This window comes from Capricornis sumatraensis, chromosome 20 (genome assembly GCF_032405125.1).
Source record: "Capricornis sumatraensis isolate serow.1 chromosome 20, serow.2, whole genome shotgun sequence".
Lineage (NCBI taxonomy): Eukaryota > Metazoa > Chordata > Mammalia > Artiodactyla > Bovidae > Capricornis > Capricornis sumatraensis.
In genome coordinates, this window is record NC_091088.1 from 68,599,549 (window position 1) to 68,624,562 (window position 25,014).

Sequence of the window (25,014 nt, forward strand, 5' to 3'; positions counted from 1 at the left end):
AAATGGAGGTGTTATAAGTCATCAAGTTCAAAATAAAACCTCCGTCTGTGCCCTGAGGCCACTGGTAGCCTCTGCTTGTTGAAAAGGAGGGTAAGAAAGAATCCTGGGGGTTAGGAAAAGGGAGAGAAAATGACCACTCTGACTTCCTGCTCTTCACGTACTTTCCATGCGTGACACCATCGACGTCACGTCACATCCTGTGCGGGATCCACGTTCGATATTTCCAGGTCGGTGGATTACGCTTTAGATGTAAACACAGCCTGTGATCTTTCACAAGAAGCAAAGGCTGAAACTGGGTCTATCTGCATCTTAAGAACCAGTCTAGCCCACCTCCCCCAGGAGTGGAGGATGGACGTGCAAACAGGGTTGTATTTGAAACGGAGAACCAATAAGGACCTACTGTAGAGGGAACTCTGCTCAGGGTTATGTGGCAGCCTGGATGGGAGGGGAGTTTGGGGGAGAGTGGATCCATGTGTATGTGTGGCTGAGTCCCCTTGCTGTCCACCTGAAACTGTCACAACATTGTTAATCAGCTGTACTCCAATACAAGGTAAAGTGCTGAAGAAGAAATACAATTTGTCAAACAAAAAAGAATCCGTCAAGTTGTTCATCAGGCAAATTCCATCACAGTATTATAATTATGGAATTATACCTACATCGGTCCCACCTCTCAGTCCATGAGAAATGAAGTTTTCAATTTCCTCAGGACATTTTTTTATATCCTTTGCTTTATTTAATCCTCTTAATGGCCCCAAGAATTTAAATTATTACACTAGTGAGGGAAAAAAACACAGGCGAGCCCATGAGGGATCTTGGGCCAAATACAGACTTGGGTGAGGGTTCGGGAGACTGGGCATTTAACCTGCTGCCTGTCACAGGCTGAAGAGGCATTCTGGAGGGGACGGCTCATTCGTCCCCATGAAAGGAAATTCCTGAGCGACACACACGTCCGGGAGGCTGTTCTCCCAGGACGGGCCACGGTAAACCTGCGGTGTCGCCTCCCTGGGTCACCACCACCATCTCTCTTCAGGGTCGTTAAAGTCCCACTGAGACGTGACTCGCAAAGAGCACCCCTTCTCATGCAGTTTCTCCAACTCGGCACTCACTACAGAGCACAAGTCTTTTTCGAGCCTGCAAAAGCAGAGACAGAAGGAGAGGAGATGGAGACAGCATGGGATGCTACGATGGGTGCCCCAGAGAGGCTGACTTCTACGTCCCACGCATCTCTCGCTACCTCCAGCTTCACGCAGAGATTCCAAGGCACTGGAGCGCCTTTCCACAGACGGGAAATCCCCAGGAGGGATGATGGAACAAACCTAAGACAGGGCATTCCAGTGAAAAGCACAACCACAAAGGGCCTACACAGCACAGAAAACTAGACCCAACATTTGGTAATAACCCACGAGGGAAAGGAATGAGACTAGAAAAGAACAGATGTAATCAACACGGAACACATAACTGAATCACTTTGCTTCACACCGGAAAGCAGCGCAGTTATACATCAGCCGTACTTCCATTTTTAAACACGTGTGACGGAGCATCTGCAGAGATGTGGAAGGACCTAGAGACTGTCAGACAGAGTGAAGTAAGTCGGCGGAAAACAAATGCCGTATATTAATGCAGATATGTGGAATCTGAAAAACACTGTGTATACAGCCTTATTTACAAAGCAGAAGTAGAGACACAGACACTGAGAACAGATATGTAGACATAAAGGGGGGGTGTAGGGGGGGGTGGGAGGAACGGGGAGATTGGAACCGACACACATCCACTATTGACACTTCGTATAAAATCGGTGACTAAGGAGAACCCCCTGCACAGCACACGGGACTCTACTCAATACTCTGGCGACCTAAATGGGGAAGGTGAAAGTCGAGTCGCTCAGTCGTGTCCGGCTCTTTGCGACCCCATGGACTGTAGCCTACCAGACTTCTCTGTCCATGGGGTTTTCCAGGCAAGAGTACTGGAGTGGGTTGCCGTTTCCCTCTCCAGGGGATCTTCCTGACGCAGGGATCGAACCCGGGTCTCCTGCGTTGCAGGCAGACGCGTTACCCTCTGAGCCACCTAAATGGAAAGGAAATGCAAAATAGAGGGGATGTAGGAGCAGACAGCTGGCACACCTTGCTGCACAGCACGGCAGAGACTAGCAACGCCGTAAAGCAGCTAGACCCCAGTAAGACCTTTTACCGTGTGTCTTAGTTACGAAGTTGATAATACGAAACCCTCAATGGACAGCTTTTGACCAGCTTCTCCAAGTGGGCGAGGTTCCCTGGTATTGAAAAGGATTCCTGCTAAAACATGCTTAGTTTAAGGTCTTTCTCAAAAAAAAAATATAAAAAAGTAAAACCACAGCTTATCTTTCTGACCTCATCTCCAGGATATTAAACAAGGTGGGACGTGTTCTAATTAAATGCTCTTCTTTCAAACGAACTCACAGTTGCCAGTGGCAAAAAAATAAGAGTCTGGGATGGACATGCATACACGGCTGTGTTTAAAATGGGAAACAAGGCCCTACTGCAGACGCAGGGAACTCTGCTCAGCATCACGTGGCAGGCTGGATGGGAGGGGAGTCTGGGGGAGAATGGGTATATATATGTGGATGGCTGAGTCCCTTCGCTGTTCACCTGAAACTATCACAACACTGTTCATCGGCTGTACGCCAACACAAAATAAAAAGTTAAAAAAAAATCAAATGCACTTCTTGCAATGCCCCCAAAGGCCATACAGAGCTCGGTCCAACCTTGGGGCTCTGCACACGTTCCTGACTTCCTCGGAGCACATGCCTCCCTCAGCTGCAGTCACTGTCTGTCTTCCCCTCCAGACACACGGTTCATCCCTCCAGCCTCGCCAGGACCCCCCAGACACGCCTTCCCGCACCACCCTGCTCACCCTGATCTCCACCCCAACCCGGAGCTTCCCTCCCCGCATTCACAGCAGCTAACCCTGCTATCATGGGTCTTGGATTTACATCCCAAAGACAAACACACACCATGATGAGAAGGCCCAGGACTGTGTGTCACACCAACAGCCACGCCCTTGTGCTCGGCCCAAGGTCAGCACTGGGAAGGAAGTCGCTGAGTGGACGTCTGAGCGAGACTTGACAGGCACCAGAATGAGAAAAGTAGGGGACTCACTCCCCAAAGCACCAAGCGCGTAGGACCGCGCCATCCAGTCTGGGGACCCCCAGGCACACGTGGCTGGTTAGTTCAGCCTAAAGACTAAAGAGTCAGCTTGTCCACCACAGGAACCACATTTCAAGCGTCTGGCACATGCACGCTGCTAGCGGCTCCTCTACCAGGCAACGTGGATGGAGACCACCACGCATGGCGCCGGAAGTTCGCTGGCCCGAACCGCCCTGGGAAGCTGACCGCCCTGGGAGGCTGACCGCCCTGGGAGGCTGACCGCCCTGGGAGGCTGACCGCCCTGGGAAGCTGACCGCCCTGGGAGGCTGACCGCCCTGGGAAGCTGGACTGTGGGCTCGCTCTAGGACCTCGTCCCATTCATCCCCATCCCAACAGCCACTTCCCCGCGTAGGAGTCGGGGATTACCCGAGTTTCTGCAGCCTGCACGTCGACTTTCTCAAGGGCTTCCACAGTCTGCTGACTCCGTCCGGCCCCAGGTCGTTTCCTAAAAGGTTCAGGTTCTCCAGGCTTTTACTGCTTCCAAGAACAGAGGACAGCGGCCGGCAGCAAGTGGCCGTCAAACTGCATTTCTCCAACCTAGGAGTGGTGGGACAGAAGCGTGAAAGATGGTCCTCCAAGACGGAGGGGTTACACACAAAAGGGACTCAGGATTTAGGGGGAAACACGCTACTGAAGGGCTTCCCAGGCAGCTCAGTGGTAAAGAACCCGCCTGCCAACGTGGGAGACACAAGAGACACGGGCTCGATCCCTGGGTGGGGAAGATCCCCTGGAGAAGGCAATGGCAACCCCCTCCAGTACTCTTGCCTGGAGAATCCCATGGACAGGAGCCTGGTGGGCCACAGTCCACAGGGTCGCAAAGAGCTGGGCCCTGAAGACACGCACACAGCACACGTGCTACTGAAGCAGACTTGCTAACACACACCAGACACTTTGCAAGTGTTGACAGGTAACATTTAATCCACATGCCGATCCTGTAGAAGGCAGGGGATATCTTAAACCCCACCTGACAGATGAGGAAACTGAAGTTTAGCCTGCCCGAACGTGGAGGAAGTAATTTTAGGATAAAGTGGACGTGTTCATTTATAAGGCCCTGAAAAGGACAAAAATAAGACGACCATCCCTCATTACACTTTTTCCATCCTATTTCTACATTTCAAATGCAAAAACCTGAAATACTAGCTAGCTGCTAGCAATACAAAGCAAAGGTGACAAGAGGCTGACACATAAATCCACAGATAACAGACGTATACACAGCGGGTAGACTCACAGGTGCCTGGATGACAAATGTTACAGATACGGAGAGACGGGGACGGAGAGAGATTGCAGAATCCATCTTTCAGGCAGAACGTGAACTACCACTGAACCTTGTTCAAAGGCTAATGGCAATTCTTTGCACCTCTTTTGCACCTTTTCTGTAAATTCAATGTATTACCGGAAGAAAAAATAACCGCCCCCCCCAAAAAAAAAGAAAGAAAAAGCACTGACTCACCCAAGTGTCTGCAACACACAACTCGGACTTTTCAGGACACTGCACAGCTCCCTCACCCCCTCGTCCTGAACGGCATTGTTCCCGACGTCCAGAATCTTCAGGTGACCATTGTGCTTGAGGGCGTGAGCAAGCTCGCAACAGCCCGCCACGGTGAGAAAACAGTGTGACAAGCTGCAAGATGAAAAAAAGAAAATACAATGAGGGAAAAGCAACCCTTGAACCCTTCCTCTCTGCACGATCCAGCCCGCCTTCTAAGGAAGAAAGCGACCCCCAAAACCGGCTTCTCCTGAGCCCTGGAAAGAGGAAGGTGCTGGTTAGGAGGTCTGAACGCCTGGGCGCCCCATGTACCCGTGAACGGAAGAAAGTAGAAGGAACAGCCTGTCCCCGCCCACCCTCAGGCCATCGACAGGCTCGTCTGTGTTCAGGACTTCTCTCTGCAACACTGACCCCCAGAGCACCCAGACTCTTTCTTTTTTTTTCATTGTTGCTATCAGAGAATATTCCATCCTAAAGGAGATCAGTCCTGGGTGTTTATTGGAAGGACTGATGTTGAAGCTGAAGCTCCAATACTTTGGCCATCTCATGCAAAGAACTGACTCATTTGAAAAAACCCTGATGCTGGGAGGGATTGGGGGCAGGAGGAGAAGGGGACGACAGAGGATGAGATGGCTGGATGGCATCACGGACTCTATGGACGTGAGTCTGAGTGAACTCCGGGAGTTGGTGATGGACAGGGAGGCCTGGCGTGCTGCGGTTCATGGGGTCGCAAAGAGTCGAACACGACTGAGCGACTGAACTGCCACCACCACCAACATCCACCCACACATTCCCACCTCCAGCAAAACCAAGAGCCCGCTGGGGACCGGCCACCGGGCCCAGGACTCAGAGCCCAGCTGACCTCAGGCCGAGTGACACACCCCTCCTCGAGGCAGTGGCGGGACTCACTTCAGGCTCTGCAGGGCGCAGTAAGCACGGCCCAGGGCTGCGCACAGAAGCTTCACTCCTCCATCTCCCAGGTTGTTCTTCCTCAGGTTCAGGTGCGTCAGGCTCCGGCTCTGGAGGAGGGCGTCCGACAGGTGCCTGCAGCTGGGCGCACCGAGCCAGCAACACCAGAGCCTGCGCAGCCAGGGGCACAGAGATGGGCGCTCAGGACAGCGGCTCGGGGCGACACTGCCCTCCCGCCCCGCGGGGCCTCCCTGAGCCCCATCCCGGACATGCCCGGTACCTGCCTGTCACCCTCTCTCACCCCAGACTGACCCACTCATGGCTGGGTTAAAAAAATAAAAGCATCTTTTGTGTTGCTTTTTTGAGCTTTATACAGATGTGTTAAGTCATTTCAGTCATGTCCGACTGTGTGACCCCATGGACTGCAGCCCGCCAGGCTCTCCTGTCCGTGGGATTCTCCAGGCAAGAACACTGGCATGGGTTGCCGTTTCCTCCTCCAGGGCATCTTCCCGACCCAGGGATGGAACCCAGGGCTCCTGCACTGGCAGGCAGGTTTTTCACCACCAGCGCCACCCAGGAAGCCCAGGGATGCAAAGGGACCCCCAAGGGCTGCCCCACGGAGGGTCCCCCTGGACACCGAGCCAGGAGGGACTCACTCCAGTCTCTGCAGGACGCACGCTGGCCAAGTCAGGGAGCCGCACAGCAGCCGCGCGCCCTCGTTTCCCAGCGGGTTCAGTCCCAGGCACAGTCGAGTCAGGCGGGGGGTGCTGGTGAGAAGTGAGGCCAAGTCCCCACAGGCGGCCGCCGACAGGTTCCCCTTCTCCAGCCTGCAGCGGGGGAGACGCCGGGTGAGCCCCGGCACGCCCGGCTCCCTTTCTGCTCCCAAATTCTCCGTCCCGGGGCCCAGGGCTGTGCAAAGATCAAGGCAGGTAAAGAAGAGAAGCGCCAAGGAGGAGAGTGAGGTGGCAAAGGTAACACCCGTCTACCGCACGACCGTCCTCACGTCCTCACAGACGACCTTACGGAACAGGAGGCGGCTCACGAAGCTGCACAGAGCTTGATTATGTCGAATCGGATCATAATGCTTTTCAGGTCTTGCTACATTCTTCTGCTTCTCTGTACATTCACTCTAATTCCTGAGAGTTTGAAATTGAACCTCCAACTAAAAATCTTCATTTATCTACTTAAACGACTGTAATATATAATGGAACCATATGTAACTTTGTTCTGTGTTTTCCAAACCTGTTTATATTTTCATAATTTAAAAATTTAAAAAGATAAAATATGTATCAAAAAAATTTTTAATTTAAAAGGAAACCCACAGACTCAGAGAATGAACTTATAGTTTCTAGGGCGGGAGGGTGGGGGAAGGGATAGTTAGGGAGTTTGGGATGGACGTGGGCGAACGGCTGTATTTAACATAGAGCACCAACAAGGAGCGGCTGTAAGCACAGGGAACTCTGCTCCATGGAAGCCTGGAAGGGAGGGAAGCTTGGGGGAGAACGGATGCATATTCATGTTCGGCTGAGTCTCTTTTCTGTTCACTTGAAACTCACACAACGTTGTTTGCTAATCAGCTATACCCCACTACAAAATTAAACGTTTAAAAAAAAAAGATTTATCCATTTCAGTCCTGCTGACCGTTGGGCCAGATCATTCTCGATTGGGGGCCCCCTCCAAGGCTCTGTGGGGCTTCCCACGTGGCTCAGCGGTAAAGAATCCACCTGCCAATTGCAGGAGGCCCGGGTTCAATCCCTCGCTCAGGAAGATCCCCCGCAGGAGGAAATGGCCAACCCACTCCAGTCTTCTCGCCTGGAGAACCACACGGACAGAGGCCGCAGAGAGCGACCAACGGTTGGATGCAACTGAGCACACGCGCTCCAGGGCTCCGGAGGCTCTGATCACAGCTGGTCCTGACCCACTAGATGCCAAGAGCAAACTCTCCTCCCCACATGTGAAAACCAAGCCCAGGTCCAGACACTGCCTCACGCCCCTGGCAGGACAAAATCGCCCCTGGGTGAAAAGCAGCCTGTTTGGAGGAGGCTGGCAGAGGCCTGAGGAGGTGAGACGAAAGAGACAAAAGCAGCTGATGGTCAAGACGGCCAAGGCAAGGTGAGAGCGAAGCTGGCTGAGAAGGGGCCCCGAGGGGAGAGGGGAGAGGCGGCTGAGACGGGCCCCAGGGGAGAGGGGAGAGGCGGCTGAGACGGGCCCCGAGGGGAGAGGGGAGAGGGGAGAGGCGGCTGAGACGGGCCCCGAGGGGAGAGGGGAGAGGCGGCTGAGACGGGCCCCGAGGGGAGAGGGGAGAGGCGGCTGAGACGGGCCCGAGGGGAGAGGGGAGAGGCGGCTGAGACGGGCCCGAGGGGAGAGGGGAGAGGCGGCTGAGAAGGGCCCCGAGGGGAGAGAGGAGAGGCGGCTGAGATGGGCCCCGAGGGGAGGGGTGGCAGAGATGGGGCCTGAGGGGAGAGGGGAGAGGCGGCATGAGGGTGACGAGACCCTTGGAGGGGGTAGGGAGACACAACACGGAGGTCCCCGAGGCGCCCCAGACACAGCCCCACTGACACCCCAACTCTGCCCTGCAATCCTGCAAGGAAGGGCTTTCTGCCGAAGCAGGGCGACTTACGACAGCTCCTTCAGGGCACAGGCGGCTGTCCCAGGGGGCTCCCGCAGTCTCTCCAGCTCAACGTGGGAGAGGTCGTTGTCCGCAAGGCTGAGGAAGCTCAGACTCGAGTTCCTGCCGAGTTCCATGAAGAGCTGATGGCAAACCTCAGCGCTCAGGCCACAGGACTCCAACCTATCGGAGAGACCCGGGGCTTCCCTGGCGGCTCAGACAGTAAAGAACCCACCTGCCAATGCAGGAGACCTGGGTTCGATCCTTGGGTGGGGAAGATGCCCTGGAGGAGGAAATGACAACCCATTCCAGGATTCTTGCCTGGAGAATCCTCAGGGACAGAGGAGCCTGGCGGGCTACAGTCCACGGGGTCAGAAAGAATTGGACATGACCGAAGCAACTTAGCACGCGTGCTCCACCCCCATGCATTCTCCCCCTTTGCTAGCCTTCGCATCCTTTTCCTGCAATGTTGACTCCAGCCCCCCCCCCCCAGTGAGTCTTCAAACCCACGCGTGATGTTGGGGACAGGCCTGGAATGCAGAGACTCACCACAGATACTTGAGGCTGCAGGCCGAGTGCCCCAGCATCCTGAACACGCCCGGGGACACGGCGGCATCCAGGCTGTTGGAGCTCAGGTCCAGGTGGGTCAGGTGCTGGTTACCGTGAAGCAGAAGGCCAAGCTTCCTCAGACCCTCCACAGGGGACACGGACTTCCAGCTGCAGAGAGACGCAGGGACGGAGCGCTGGAGGGGAGACGCTCCCGCAGCTCATCTTTCCAACACTGCTGCTGCTGCTAAGTCGCTTCAGTCGTGTCCGACTCTGTGGGACCCCATAGATGGCAGCCCACCAGGCTTCCCCGTCCCTGGGATTCTCCAGGCAAGAACACTGGAGTGGGTTGCCATTTCCTTCTCCAATGCATGAAAGTGAAAAGTGAAAGGGAAGTCGCTCAGTCGTGTCCGACTCTTCGCGACCCCATGGACTGCAGCCTACCAGGCTCCTCCATCCATGGGGTTTTCCAGGCAAGAGTACTGGAGTGGGGTGCCATCGCCTTCTCCGGCACACACACCCAACCGCCAGGGTGAGGGACTGATACAAGAGGAACCCAGACACTGAGGGGAGTCGCGGCGCTGAACAGCACTCGGTTTCCATTTCTAATTGGACGACAATCGTTTTACCGTGTTGGGTAGTCTCTGCCATACAGCAACGGGAACCAGCCACCGGCAAGCACAGGCCCCTCCCTCTGAACCCTCCTCCCGCCTCCCGCCCCACCCCGCCCGCTAGGTCATTGCAGAGCACCCGGCTGAGCTCCCTGAGCTACGCAGCAGCTTCCCACCAGCTGCCTGTTTATCTACTTTGGTGCGTCTGTGGGCTTCCCAGGCGGCTCAGTGGTAAAGAATCCACCTGCCAATGCAGGAGATGCAGGTTCGATCCCTGGGTTGGGAAGATCCCCTGGAGGAGGAAATGGCAACCCCCTCCAGAATTCTTGCCTGGAGAATCTCACGGACAGAGGAGCCTGGCGGGCTGCAGTCCGCGGGGTCGCAGCGAGACGGGGGTGGGGGAGTTGCTGAACTGGCTTCCTTCTGCTTTGGGAGAAGTCCCCATCTCATGAACACTGAAGTCTGTTTCCCCAGGGACTTCCCTGGGGGCCCAGTGTTTAAGATTCTGCCTCTCAGTGCAAGGGGCGTGGGTGCAGTCCCTGGCTGGAGAGCTAAGAACCCACAGGCCTTCCGGCGAAAAAAATTAAAAAAAAAAAAAAAACAGAAGCAGTACCGCAACAAATTCAATAAAGACTTTAAAAGTGGTCCACACACACACACACACACACACACACACACAATCTTTAAAATTAAAAAAAAAAAACTTTGTTTCTCCACCATAACGTAAGCTCCTAAACGTAAGCTCCTAACCCTAAGCTCCACGAGGGCAAGAAGTAACAGTTCTGGAACTTCCCTGGTGGTCCAGAGGTTAAGAATTTGCCCGCCTATGTAGGGGACACAGGTTCAATCCCTGACCCAGGAGGATCCCACGCGCTGCAGGGCCACTAAGCCCATGCGCCAGAACTCCTGACGCCCGGGGGCCCTAGAGCCAAATTATTAGAGGGTCGGGTCCCCAGGGGTTCACCGCAGTGCTGTCTGCAATAGCCAGGACACGGAAGCAACCTGGGTGTCCAGCGACAGATGCATGGATAAGGAAGGTGCGGCCGTATATACAACGGAATGTCACTCAGCCGTAAAAAACAATGCATTTGAGTCAGTTCTAGCGAAATGAATGAACCTAGAGCCTGTTATACAAAGTCAGAAAGAGAAAAACAAATACTGCATATCAACGCACGTATATGGAATCGAGAAAGATGGTGCGGATGAACCTATTTGCAGGCAGCGACGGAGATGCAGAGAATTGTGGAAACAGCAGGAGAAGGAGAGGGAGGGCTGGATCGGCTAAGGCTGGGGGCGGGTCACGAGCTGCTGGCGAGCCCCTTCCTCGATGGCGGAGGGAGCGGGGAGGCAGGAGGCGGATGGACGCGTAATTATGGCTGATCCCTACACGACTCGGCACAATTAAACACACACACACACACACACACAAAGGTCAGACTCAAATAAACCAAGTGGAAATGCAGGGCGCCACGTGCGCGGGAACGCCACACACTAATTCTAGAGCCAAGATTCATGACAGTTACTGAGCTGTTCATGGCTCTGAAGGAATTTGCTCTAGAAAGGGCAAGTCTCTGGCCAGCTTGCCACTTCTTACTCCATCAGATGGCCATTTTTTAAAAAACTTCAGGAGACTCTGCCTAAGTAGGCGCTTCATGACTCTAAGTCCCTTGATTTTATTCTCCTAAGCACCCAGCTCACTTTCTGGCTAATAGATACTTATGACCGTTATCAAAAGATAAAATAAGCTGGGCTATTCTCCAGTTGTGTTCTTCAAATTGTGGGCGTCTCACACTTACGCCAGTTTCTGAAGTCTGCACCGTGGGTTTCCCAGGTTGAGACAGAGTCTCATCATGGAGGCAGTGCTAAGCTTGCTGTTACTCAGGTCCAGCTCGCTCAGGTTCCCGCTGCAAAACACCGAGCAAATATCCTCCCACTGATGCATCCGGAAATCGGCAGCCCTCATCCTTCGTGGGGGAAACAAGAGAGAACGCTGATGAGAGTAGGTGAAACCCAACCAACACCCAGAGCATGAAGTACAGGAGGCAGCAAGACACCCTCACAAGGGACTCACTGGGGCCCTGAATAGGAAAGCGCGCAACCCGAAGAGCAGACACCACACTGCCGACAAAGGTCCGTCTAGTCAAGCCTATGGTTTCTCCAATAGTTGTGTATGGATGTGAGAGTTGGACTATAAAGAAAGCTGAGCGCCGAAGAATCGATGCTTTTGAACTGTGGTGCTGGACTCTTGAGAGTCCCTGGGACTGCAAGGAGATCTAACCAGTCCATCCTAAAGGACATCAGTTCTGAATATTCATTAGAAGGACTGATGCTGAAGCTGAAACTCCAATACTTTGGCCACCTGATGAGTCAACTCATTGGAAGATATCCTGATGCTGGGAAAGATTGAGGGCAGGAGAAGGGGACGACAGAGGATGAGATGGTTGGATGGCATCATTGACTCAATGAACATGAGTCTGAGTAAACTGTTCAGTTCAGTCGCTCAGTCGTGTCCAACTCTTCGCGACCCCATGAATTGCAGCACGCCAGGCCTCCCTGTCCATCACCAACTCCCAGAGTTGACTCAGATTCACATCCATCGAGTCCGTGATGCCATCCAGCCATCTCATCCTCTGGCGTCCCCTTCTCCTCCTGCCCCCAATCCCTCCCAGCATCAGAGTCTTTTCTAATGAGTCAACTCTTCGCATGAGGTGGCCAAAGTACTGGAGTTTCAGCTTCAGCATCATTCCTGTCCTTCAGAATGGACCGGTTGGATCTCCTTGCAGTCCAAGGGACTCTCAAGAGTCTTCTCCAACACCACAGTTCAAAAGCACCAATTCTTCGGCACTCAGCCTTCTTCACAGTCCAACTCTCACATCCATACATGACCACAGGAGAAACCATAGCCTTGACTAGACGGACCTTAGACAGCACAGTAATGTCTCTGCTTTTGAATATACTATCTAGGTTGGTCATAACTTTCCTTCCAAGGAGTAAGCTCTGGGGGATAGTAAAGGACAAGGAAGCCTGGCATGCTGCAGGCCATGCGGTCGCAAACAGTTGGACAGGCTATGACTTAGCAACTGAGCAACAGTAATACTGATACAGCGTTTAAAACCACTGAGGGGAAAAAAGCCAGTAAGAAGCTGTGCTGTAGAGAAGAAAGAAATAATCTCAACATCAGAAGATCTTCACTTCAGGGAAGGTCTGAAACTTCCTTACACCTTAGGATGATCACGCATAAAGTGAGGGATGATGTGGCTGTTAATTCTCATAAGTTGAGATTACTTTTGGAAAGTCACCTGTAGTAAAAGCACTTACATGACCCATTACTGAACATCACCAAAATAGTCACCTATTGAAGTTTTAGGGATTCCAGGACAGGACAAATGATCACCAGTAAGTATCAGTTCAGTCGCTCAGTCACACCCGACTCTTTGCGACCCCATGGACTGCAGCACGCCAGGCCTCCCTGTCCATCACCAACTCCCAAAACTTGGTGAAACTCATGTCCATCAAGTCAGTGATACCATCCAACCATCTCATTCTCTGTTGCCCCCTTCTCCTCCTGCCGTCACACCCCCAAACCAAGCAGCTTATTGATATCACAGTCAGGTCAACACAAAGAAATTAAGCTGCTCAGCATTTCAACGTCTTCACTCAAAACTGAACTGCTACTTCTCGAAAATTTGAGGGTTAAACAGGAAAGGGTTTGATAACATATACAGCAACTCCTGTTTCAAGATAACAATTTAGAAAACATTTCTGGGGCCTGAATTTAGGAGAACAGCTAAGCTTCCTTATCATCCAGCCAGGAAGCCAGAAGTGTCAGGGACAGGATAAAAAAAGGTCACAGGAGAAGAACCAGATGAAACTCAAATATTTTAAAATATTATTCTTTCAGGAGGACAAACTCAGAGAAAGCTTTAAGACTTTGGTGACGCCACTGGCCCCACTGTGGCTCCAACACATGCTCAGAGGAGAGCCACAGGGCATTTTATGGACCGTCTGGAGCTCTGAAATAGAGCTGGGCACTGACCTGGGCCGGGCTACTTCAGAGCCACAGGGACTAAGAGAACTGTGCTATCTCTGAGAGACAATAGCAGACCCCCCTCCACTGAATTTTGGGCACCAGTTTGACACAGTAGATATCATCTCTTGATGCCTGGTACATAAACCTTCAACACGCAGGGTCTGAGATACAAAAATTACCTCTGAGTAAATGAGTTAAGAACCCAGGGAATCCTACATAAAACCTCCAGGAAAAAGTGCTCACGGACTGGAGCTGATTTAGGATGCTTGGTCAATCCTAAAAGAAATCAGCCCTGAATATTCACTGGAAGGACTGATGAAGCTGAAGCTCCAATCCTTTGGCCCCCTGATGCGAAGAGCTGACTCACTGGAAAAGACCCTGATGCTGGAAGGGACTGGGAGCAGGAGGAGGAGGGGACGACAGAGGAGGAGATGGTTGGATGGCATCCCCGACTCGGTGGGCATGAGTTTGAGCAAGCTCCGGGAGATGGTGAAGGGCAGAGAAGCCTGGCGTGCTGCAGTCCATGGGGGTCTCAAAGAGCCAGGCATGACTCAACAAGCAAACAACAAACCACAGATAACACAACAACAGACCAGACCCCCCGTGTTTCCTGGAATAACGTGGCGGAGCCTGCGAAGGGGAGCCAAAGTCAGGTAAGGAGGGGGCCTCCGCAATACTCACTCCGGAGTTCCCAGGCCGGACGTCCTTTTCTTTTCCAGGACGCAGCTGACGGAGAGCCTCAGCTTTCGTAACTTCTGACAGTGCTTGAGGCAAAAGGAAGAGACCCGGAGGTGTTCGCAGCCCTGAATGTCCAGATCGGCCTCCAGGAGGTGATTCAAAACCCGCCGGGCCAAGTTTTCGTCCTGGGTCTCATGCAGGCACTGGAAGAGCCAGAGGAAGTCAAAGTGCGCCGAGACGGCGCCGCACCTCTCCAGCTCCTCCGCCCAGGCCAACAGCTCATCCGCCGCCCCGGGGGACACCTGGCAACCCAAGGCCTCTTCCAGCTGCCCGGCCAGGTCTGTTCCTAAGAGGCCGAAGAAAAAGCGCACCGTCTGACGCCAGTAGGGGTTGGCGTCGGCGAAGGCGTGGTTCAGCCACCGCCTCATCTCCTGATGCCGGGGGACCCCGCCCAGCGAGCCTCGGGAGCCCCGGAGCACGTAGAACAAGGCCCCGAAGAACTCCTGGAAGCTCCGGTGAGCAAACGTCACGCAGTGCTCACAATCGCTGACCCTTCGAAGAATCTGCAGCCTCAGCAGACCGTCGATGAAAGAGGCCTCCAGGCGCCGGCGCTCCAGGGCGTCTCCCGCAAAGGTGAAGGCGGCCAGCCACAGCCCCTCGGCGGCCAGCGAGCAGAAGGCCCTCCACTGTGCGGCCGAGCTGCCGGCCCGCAGACCCGGCTCCGCCTCCGCGAGGAGGCTGCAGAAGAGGCGGGCGTAGAGGCTGGTGGCGGTGGGCGCGCCCGGCGCCGGTGCGGCGGTGGGCGCGCCCTGCGCCGGTGCCGGGCTGGCGGCCAGCTGCCGCTTGAGGCCGGCGCACACGGCCCAGCACGCCAGCGGCGCGGCGCACGAGCGGACCAGGGTCTCCGACCCGCGCATCCGGCGCCAGGCCTCCTCGGCCACGTCCGGGTCCCCCAGGAACCTCCTGAGATACTCCCGGCGGTCCCCTTCGGTGAAGCCCGGGATGCCCACGCGGCACGGGCTGAGCAGCAGCCTCCGGAGGGCGCGGCCCCCAGGGGGCCCGGCGGTGACGAGCAAGGTCGCCTCGGGGACCAGCTCCTTCTTCAGCAGGCGGACCAGGATGCTGGCCGCCGGGAGCTCCTGGTACCAGTCGGCGCTGGGCCGGCTGGAGGAGCCGTCGGAGCCCAGGATCACCTCTTCCGCGCCGTCGATGACGAACAGCAGCCGCTCGGGGTGCGCCCTGAACTCTTCCACGGGGACCTGCGAGTCCGGCCAGTCCAGGGCCAGCAGGCCGGCGAAACTGGTGTCGCCGAGCTCCGCCAGCCGGTGGCCGCTGATGTAGAAAACGTAGGAGAAGCGGCCCCGGAAGAGGACGCCCTCCGCCCAGTGCAGCACCAGCTTGGTGGCCAGGGTGGTCTTGCCCACGCCAGCCGCGCCCTCGAGCAGCACGGTGAGGGGCGGCGCCCCGGCCCCCTGCGGGTGCAGGAGGCCCCGCAGCTCCGCGTGCTCCCGCTGCGCCACGTCCCGCAGGTAGATGTGGTCCTCGGGCCAGGGCGTGCGGTCCCACAGGGCCAGGATCCGGGTCCTCAGCCTCTCCCTGTATCTTCTTCTGTGGGCTGAAAGGGAAGGGAGGCGACACAGACGGCCCAGAGGCGCCTGAGATGATGCTCAGCATCACTAAGGACCAGAGAAACGCAAGTCGCAGGTCGGAACTACAGGGTGGTGGGAGCGAGGTTTGGGCGGAGAATGGATACAGGTATAGTAGGCTGAGTCCCTTCGCGGTCCACTTGTAACTGTTACAGCATCGTTAATCCGCTGTGGTCGCTCTAGAGTTGCTAAGTCGTGTCTGACTCTTTGCAACCCCGTGGACTGTCGCCCACCAGGCTCCTCTGTCCAGGGGATTCTCCAGGCAAGAATACTGGAGTGGGTTGCCATCTCCTTCTCCAGGGGATCGTCCGCACCCAGGGATCGAACCCTAGTCTCCTGCACTGGCGGGCAGATTCTTTACCCCGGAGCCAGAGGGGAAGCTGTACTCCAATATGAAACGAAAAACTTAAAAAAAAAAAAAAAACCTACAATGAGGTATCACCTCACACTGGTCAGAACAGCCATCATAAAGTCCATGAGAAATAAATGCTGGAGAGGGTGTGGAGACAAGGGAGCCCTCCTGCACTGTGGGTGGGGAATGGAAACTGGTGCAGCCACTAAGGAGAAGAGTGTGCAGGTTCCTTTAAAAAAAAGAAAAACTACCGCATGCCCACTTCCGGTCATATATCCGAAGAAAGCCACAGTCGGAAAAGACACAAGCATCCCAGCATTCACAGCAGCGCTATTTACAACAGCCAGGATGCGGAAGCACCCTAGATGTCCATTGACAGACAAATGGATAAGACAGACCCAGAGTGTGTGTGCGTGTGTGGGCGTGAATGTGTGTAGTGGACTATTACTCAGCGATTAAAAGAATACAAAGCCACCTGCAGCAATATGGAATGGGCTTGGACACCACTTTACTAAATGAACTAAGTCAGACCTACATACAATATCATTCATGTGTGACATCTAAAAAAATCAAACTAGTGACTATAACAGAAAAGACTCACAGACACAGAGAACAAACTTGTGGTTGCCTGTGGTGGGGTTGGGGGGAGGGAGGTACGAAATACTGTTCCTAAGACAGGCTACAAGGATGCTGTGTACCACACGGGGAATATAGCTATTATTTTTTTTTCTTTCAAAAAAAACTGTAAATACAATGCAACCTGTTACAATTGTGTAAAAAATAAAATACAGCTACCTATCACTGCAGTGCAAAGTCCAGAGACGGACACTGTACCTAACCCCTTAGAGGGGACCCGGTGAGAATGTCCGGCTAACGGTGACCTGTTGCTCTTCCAGGCTTGATCGGAAGGTCAGGTCGGCTAGTTTCTGGCACACTGTAACTGGAAGGCAATTTCAAGGCAGGGGCAAAAGTAGAGCGCGTGGAATGCGCGTTCATCGTGAAGTAGTCTACAAACCTGTCTCTTCCAGCGCCGCTGGCTCTTCCTGGTTTGGATCTTGGAGTCTGCCCACCTGTGACATTTCTGAAATGAAACAGTGAGGATGGGATGCTGAGATTCTGCCCGGCTGGAAAACAAGCTCAGAACCATGGGTGATCTGAGCAGAACCAGCCGTTTCTCTGCCAGACGTGGGATTAAAGAGACCAGACGTCATAGCTTCCAGTTTATCGACCTGACCACACTGGAGACATGCTCCTTTGCAAAGCTGCAGCTCATGTTAAAAGCGCACCCCTGTGGGTACAGGGTGAGGGGAGGAGAGGGGGAGACGCACGGAGAGAGTAACACAGAAACGTCCATTCCCGTGCGCAAAAGAGATAGCCCAAGGGAATTTGCTGCGTGGCTCAGGAGGCTCAAACAGGGGCTCCATATCAACCCAGAGGGGTGGGGTGGTGGGGTGGGCGGGGAGATGGGAGGGAGCTGCAAGAGGGAGGGGCACGTGTATACCTGTGACCGATTCATGTTGAGGTTTGACAGAAAACAAGTCTGTAAAGTAATTATCTTTCAATTAAATTTTTTTAATTATTAAAAAAAAATACCACTTCCTGGGGCCCTGGATGCAGCCAGCACCCTCCACCTGGTCTGGAATGCTCCCCCCCCCAACCCGCCATCCCCCCCATTTACGCTTGGCTCCCTCCATCCCCTAGGAGTCTCTGCTCACATCTTGGCGCCTGGCGACCTCGGTGGACCTACAGTGTGTCAGAGTGTGGTAAGTCAGAAAGAGAAATACACATATTGTTTATGAATTACATATATGTGGAGTCTGAAAAAATTGGCAGAGATGATCTTAATTATAAAGCAGAAATAGAAACACAACACAGACGAGAAGAAGCCTACGGACACCAAGAGGGGCGGGGGTGGGGGGCTGGGAGACGGGGACACACACTGTGGAGGCTGCGCAGGCGCCTAATGAGAACCTGGCGGCCCGCAGGGAGCTCCGCTCAGCGCTCGCGGCGACCGAGGGGAGTCCGAGAGGGTCTAGGTGCCTCGCCCTGCTGCGCAGCAGAAACCGACAGCATTGTAAGCAGCTGTACTCCCAGAAAGACGGTTTTAAAGAGAAAAGAAAAATATCTGGCCCCCACCAACTGTAAAAGCAAAAAAAAAAAAAAAGGTAGTTGGTGGTCCTGTTAAGAATGCATCACACGCCTTCCTCACCACGCGCCTTCCTCGGCCCCTACTCGCCCTCCACTCCCCTCCCCAGCTCTTCCCCTTACTTCCTCTCCCCTGCATTGCTCACCGTCTGATGAGCAATGTACTGATTCATCACGTCCATCACCAGCTCCCACACTGGAGCAGGAGACAGCTAAACACCCACCATACACGGACGCAGCCACCCCACACCCAAGCGTAGACCCAGAGAACCCAAATCTTTAAGGACGCCCGCGCCACAAGGGTCACGGCGGCACCAGCTCCAACAGCCAAGATGCAGAAGCAACCTGAGTGCAGGACAGAGGGCTGGACAAAGGAGGGGGCGCACGGACAGAAAGCAGTGTCCGCCCGCCGCAAGAACAGGCGAGAGACGCCACGCTCAGCCGTGCGGAAGCGCAGCGGCGACCACACGGAGCGAGGCCGGGAGAGGAAAGGCAAGCGCCATGCAATATCACTGAGAGCTGGAATCTCAGCGTGGATACACATGGCCTTGCTTAGGAAACGGAAACAGCCTCACACACGACGGCTACCAAAGGGAAAGGTGTGCGGCAGGGAGAGATCAGCAGGCAAGAGAACACAGACTCACTACTATTTATAAAAGAATCTGCAGGGACCCACTGCGGAGCACGAGGAACCCCACTCAGCACTGTATATACGGGAGAGAACCAGAAAAGAGCACATATGTCTATGTATAAATGAACTAAGTTTCTGTACACCAAAAAAAAAACAAATCCCACACCATTGTAACTCACCTATATACTCCGACTGAAAATAAACATGGAGGGAGGGAGAGAGAAAGACAGAAGAGCCGCTGACCCTGTCCCCTCAGGCCTTGGGGACCCGGGCTGGTGTCGCAGCCCTGGGGCCTGAGCAGCCTCGGGTCCCCAGGCGGGACGGGGCTGAGGGCGCCGGGCAGGCTGTGCCCGCAGTGAGCACCTCCCCCCCCTCCTCCGCGGACCTGGCCTTCCTGTTCCCGGCTGCCTGAGCCCACCGTCTCCAGACCCAGGGGTCTCTCCTGCAGCAGAGGCAAGCCCAGCGCCCCCAAAGGGCCGTGCGGTCTCTGGGCTGGAGGAGCTTCGCAAAATCCCCGGGGCTCCGTGTGTCCTGGGGCTGGGGTTCAGCCTCCTCCCTTAGGGTCCCCGCCTGAGGACAGCTCCCTCTGCAGAGCGGTGTGGCAGGAACTGGGGTGTGTCTGGGGATCAAAGGTAGGGAGAAGGACACACAGGCCTTAGGCATCCCCATTCTAATTAACACCCCAGGAACAGGACTCGCCCTGAGGCTCTGGTTGCCCAGGTAACCGCAGTTGGGCAGGAAGAAATGCTGCCGCCTTGTGGCCATTCCCTGTAACAACCCCTTGAAAACCGGTGTTGATGGGCCGACTATTCACCAGGCCTGCGGGGCTGGAAATGACACCTGCCCTCAAGAAATGCCCCGAGGTAAGTCACCGGGAAAGAATTCATAACAGGGCTGATTAGAAGATAAAAAGCCCATGGAAAGAGACTCTGCATCACTAATTATTCAAGCAACGCAAATCAAAACACATGATGTTATCAGCCCCACTGCTCAGAATGGCCATCCTCCAAAAGATTTTGGAAAGATTAAGTGTCGCACAGGGGGCGACGGGAGCATGGAATCCTCCCACATCGTAGGCCGGATGTAGGAAGGAAAACAGCGCCGAGATTTCTTAATACACTAAACATGGAGTTACCACATCTAAGCCCACACTTTGGTTTAGATCCACAGAAAATCATGATTTGAAATGATACGTGCACCCCTATTTTCAGGGCAGCACTCTTCATAATACCCTAGGCAGAGCATTGGCCAAAACATCCACTGACAGAAAAATGAGTGCCTGGTCCATCCACACACCGGAATACACTCAGCCATCAAAAAGAGCGGGGAAAAATGCCTCTGTGTGCAGCATGGATGGAGCAAGAGATGACCGCACTAAGCGAAGCCAGGGAGAGAGACCACTTACAGGAGAGAGCCATCACTTCATACCAGTGAACTCATTTACAAACAGACTCACAGACTTAGGAAACCAACTTATGATTATTAAGGGGAAAAGGGAGGAGAAGGGAGACGTTAAGAGGCTGGGATTAACAGATACACACCACTTCTTATCCTACTGTTAGCCCAGGGAAGTCTACTGAACACACTGTCATAACATACATGGGAAGAGAAAAAAAAGATACACATGGATGTATACCTCAGTCATGTTCCTGTTCGCCTGAAACAAACACATCGGGAATCAACGCTGCTCCAACAGAAAATAAAAATTATATTACCAAAAGGAGAAAAAAGTTGCGCATGGGAAAATGCTGCCACCTAGTGGTCTCTTTTGGTAACTACAGTGGAAAAACCTGTGCTCATGGGCAATTGACCCTGACAGCTCAGCTGGGAAAGAATCCACCTGCAACGCCTGAGACCCCGGTTCAATTCCTGGGTCGGGAAGATCCGCTGGAGAAGGGGCTAGGCTACCCACTCCAGTATTCCTGGGCTTCCCTTGTGGCTCAGCTGGTAAAGAATCCGCCGGCAATGCGGGAGACCTGGGTTTGATCCCTGGGTTGGGAAGATCCCCTGGAGAAGGGAAAGGCTACCCATTCCAGTATTCTGGCCTGGAGAATTACATGGAGTATATAGTCCATGGGGTCGCAAACAGTCGGACACAACTGAACGACTTTCACTTCACTTCATGGGCACTTAATATCACCAAGCCTGCAAGGATGGATGGAAAGAAACACCTGCCCTCAACAAATGTCCTTGGGTAGATCCGGGGAAAGAATTCAAAACGGAGTAGACGTTTAATAGGCAAATTTCAAGAGGTTAGTTTTACTCACACTGCTTTTAGAAAAATCACATGAAAAAGCCTTCAACATCGCTAAATCTTTAGAGCAATGCAAACCAGAACTGAAAGGCGGTCATCGCCTCACACTGGTCAGAGCAGCCTTTGTCAAGAAGTCCACAAACAATAAACGCTGGAGAGGATGTGGAGAAAAGGAAGCCTCCTGCACTGACGCTGGGAAACTGGTAACAGCCAGGAGGGAGGACTAAGTGGAGGGTCATTAAACAAGTGAAAAGAGAATGAAGTTAGGACGCTTCCGAACCCCAGACAGGAAAAGAAACCCCAAATCGATTGAAGACCTCCATGGGGGCACGGCTGTGCTCAACCTCTTGGGCAAAGTATAGGCAGAGCGAGTTTTCACGTTAACCACAGGCAGGGCTTTTGGGCCCAACTCAGAAAAATGAAAAAGAAAACTCAGTGAAAGGGAAGAGCATTTGCACAGCTAGGGAAAGCCATGAAGAAAAAGACAAGCCTCAGAATGAGAAAAAAACTTTCAAATGAAGATACCCAAAAGAAATTCATCTCTGAAGCATGCAAACAGCTCATGCAGAGCAAATCCGAAAATACGAACCGAAGCACCTAATGGGAAAATGAGCCAGAGACCTAAATGGACATGTCTCCAAGGAAGGCATCCAGGTGGCCATACAGCACGTGAAAAGATGCTCAGCATCACTGTTAAGAGAAATGCCCATCAAAACGGCAATAAGGTACCATCAGCCCACCCCTCAGAACGGCCATCCTTGAAAGACCTACAAAGGTAACGGCTGCGGAGGGCGGGGGAACAGGGACGACTCCTGCTCTGCGGGCAGGGACGCGGGTGGGTGCGGCCACCAAGGAAAGCAGTATGGAAATTCCTTAAAACACCAGGCGCCTCACCGTCTGAGCCGCCAGGGAACTCTTAAAACACTGAGCACAGACTAACCGCCTGATCCGGCAACCCCACCCTTTGCCTTAGGTCCGGAGAAAATCAGTTTAAAACGACACAGGCATCTCAATCTTCAGGGCAGGACTGTTCACAATATACGAGGCGCAGCGTCAGAGCAGAATGTCCATCAGTAGAGAAATGAAGAGCAGCGGGTCCACCTACGCCCTGGAAGACACGCAGTCGTCGACAAAGAACGGAAAGTGCCAACGCAGCTGCATGGACGGACCCAGAGATTTACCACACGGCGCGAAGCCAGAGAGGGAGAGAGGCCGCTCTTGCAGACAGAAGCGATAATTCACACTGATGAACTCATTTAGAGGCAGAAACAGACTCAGACTCAAAGAGCAACTGATGATTATAAGTCCAGGGGGAGGGACACAGTAAGAGCTTGGTTAACAGATACGCACTGCTGCTGCTGCTGCTAAGTCGCTTCAGTCGTGTCCGACTCTGTGCGACCCCATAGACGGCAGCCCACCAGGCTCCGCCGTCCCTGGGAGTCTCCAGGCAAGAACACTGGAGTGGGTTGCCATTTCCTTCTCCAATGCATGAAAGTGAAAAGGGAAAGTGAAGTCGCTCAGTCGTGTCCGACTCTTAGCGACCCCATGGACTGCAGCCCACCAGGCTCCTCCATCCATGGGATTTTCCAGGCAAGAGCACTGGAGTGGGGTGCCATTGCCGTCTCCGAATATACACGCTAGTATATATCAAACAGATAATTTTTAAAAACCTACTTAATAGCACAGGGAAGTCTATCGAACACACTGTGATAACCTAAATGGGAATACTCCAGGAAGAATATATAAACTCTAGGTATAGCTGGAGCAATTTCCTGTAAACCTAAAGCAAACAGAACATGGGAAATCAACTGGACTCCAGTAGAAACTAAAAACTGAATTATCAAGCAGCGCATGAAGAAATGCTGCCGCCTTGTGGCCACTTTTGGTAACAACACCTGAAAAACCTCTGCGGATGGGCACTTACCATTCACCTGGCCTCCCCGCTGTAAGGAAAGAACACCCATGGTCAACAAACGTCCTGGAGTAAGTCCAGGAAAAAGAATTCAAAGCAGGGCAGACGGTCAAGAAGCCAATTTCCAAGTTTACTCCTACTGGTTTTTTTTTAAGTACATTGTAACCTTGAAAGCAATTATACTCCAATTTAAAAAAAGAGAAACACTCCACTTTGCTAAATATTTAAGAAATTCTAATCAAAACTACAATGAGCTATCAGCTCACATCAGTCAGAATGGCTATCGAAAAGTCTACAAGCAATAAATGTTGGAGGGCGTGTAGGGAACATTGATGTGCGTGGTAAGTCACTCAGGCGGGTCGGACTCTGTGAGACCCCGTGGACTGTAGCCCACGGGATTTCCCCGGCAAGAATATTGGGTAGGTTGCAATTTCCTTCTTCAGGGGAATCGTCCCAGACTAGGGATTGAACCTGAATCTCCTGTGTCTCCTGCATTGGCAGGTAAATTCTTTACCACTGAGCCACTGGGGAAACTCAAATAACTAAATAAGCTTTGGAAAAAAAAAAAAAAAGCAGGGCTCCCCTGTGTGGCCCAGTGGCTACAAATCTGCCTTGCAACGCAGGAGACACCAGTTCAATCCCTGGTCCGGGAAGATCCCACAGGCTGTGGCTCAACTCCTGCGCCGGTGCTCTGGAGGCCGGGGGGAGCCCGCGTGCACCTCGGCCCGTGCTCGGAAACCAGAGAGACGCCCCGCTGACTGCAACTAGAGAAAGCCCGGGCGCAGCAGTGGCGACGGAGCACAGCCAAGAATGAGCAAGAAGTGAAGATTTTTGAAACGAAAGCTGTCTAGTAACAGAGCTGAACTTTCAGTTCCCTCCTGGTGCGTTCTTTCCATCACCACCCGCTCCCGGGCCAGGGCGCCGGACTCCCACAGCCCGTCAGGGAGGCTCCCGCTCGGGGGGACCAGCGGTCAGGGAGCACCACGCAAACGCCCGGCCGCGCGCCCGCCGCCCGCTCACCGTGCAGCTCTGCTCGCAGCCGCTCGCACAGCGAGCTCAGCCGCAGGTGCTCAAAGACGCGGAGGGCCGCCTCCCACGTCCGCCTCCCGGGGAAGCGCTCCTCCAGCAGGCAGAGCAGGTCGGCGGGGCCCGCGGCTCTCAGGTCTGCCCAGGGGATCCTGCGGGCGCCCTCCGGCAGCAGCTCCGGGCACTGCAGGCCGAGTTTGAAGTCCTCCAGCTGCCAGGGATCCAAGCGCCTCAGGTGGGACAGCAGCTGGTAACGGGCACCGTCGTGCCCAGAAATGCCGGCAGGGGAAGCCATCGGCCCGGGAGCGAGGTCTCAAGCCGCAGCAGGAACAGCTCCTGCGGAAACAGACAGCGGAGGCCGGGCACCGCGACTGTCACCCGCTTCGCGCAGCCGGATCCAGCCCCGCGCCGTTTTCTCCGCGCAGCACGCCTGCCTTGTTTTGCTGCGCTTACTGACCTCTCCCTTCCACAAGGAGGGCTTCCCAGGGGCCTCAGCCGTAAAGAATCCGCCTCCCAATGCAGGAGACCCGGGTTCCACCCCTGGGTCGGCAAGATCCGCGGAGGAGGAAACGGTAACCCGCCCCCCACCCCAGCATTTTTGTGGGAAATCTCATGGACAGAGGAGCCTGACGGGCTACAGTCCATGGGGTCGCACAGAGTCGGAAACGACTGAGCAACTAACACTTCCATTTTCCCCTTCCTTTTTAAGGCTAAGAGCCTACTGTATTGCTTGGTATCTCCCAGACTAAATGCAAGTCCTGCAGAAGGAATTAGTTTGGGGATGTGCCCTACAGCAAAGGGCCCCCAGTCATCAATACGCTTTTGTACGCTGAAAATTGTAAGAGGGTCCGCCTCATGTTAAATGTTCCCGCCACACACACAGACCCTGCAAAGAAACTTCTGGAGGTTCTGGCTAGTCTCCCCTTGTCTGTGTCCACACTCATTAAGCTGCTTGTAAAATGTTTGCAGTGTTGTGGGTTGTGTGTGTGTGTGTGTGT

The 25,014-nt window shown here is 53.9% G+C and overlaps 1 protein-coding gene across 1 annotated transcript; it reads right to left on the reverse strand.

Annotated features, from left to right (window-relative positions):
* Positions 1-3,544: 3,544 nt before the first annotated feature.
* NLRP13 (NLR family pyrin domain containing 13) lies at positions 3,545-24,311 on the reverse strand. The gene is made up of 9 exons (XM_068993191.1): positions 24,011-24,311; positions 17,064-17,129; positions 14,054-15,665; positions 11,139-11,306; positions 8,735-8,902; positions 6,234-6,404; positions 5,578-5,748; positions 4,633-4,803; positions 3,545-3,719 (listed from the first exon to the last, which is right to left on the reverse strand). Exons 1-9 carry the CDS (start codon positions 24,309-24,311, stop codon positions 3,545-3,547), a joined length of 3,003 nt encoding a protein of 1,000 aa, XP_068849292.1.
* Between the last annotated feature and the right edge of the window lie 703 nt (positions 24,312-25,014).

What these genes read in the sequence shown, in the direction of transcription:
- NLRP13 (XM_068993191.1), bottom strand. Translation starts at nt 24,311, where the DNA reads ATGGCTTCCCCTGCCGGCATTTCTGGGCACGACGGTGCCCGTTACCAG. An exon ending in TGCGTCCTGCAGAGACTGGA is followed by an intron (nt 5,749 to 6,233) that starts GTGAGTCCCTCC and finishes CTGGCTGCGCAG; the next exon opens with GCTCTGGTGTTGCTGGCTCG. An exon ending in TGTGTGTTGCAGACACTTGG is followed by an intron (nt 3,720 to 4,632) that starts GTGAGTCAGTGC and finishes CACCACTCCTAG; the next exon opens with GTTGGAGAAATGCAGTTTGA.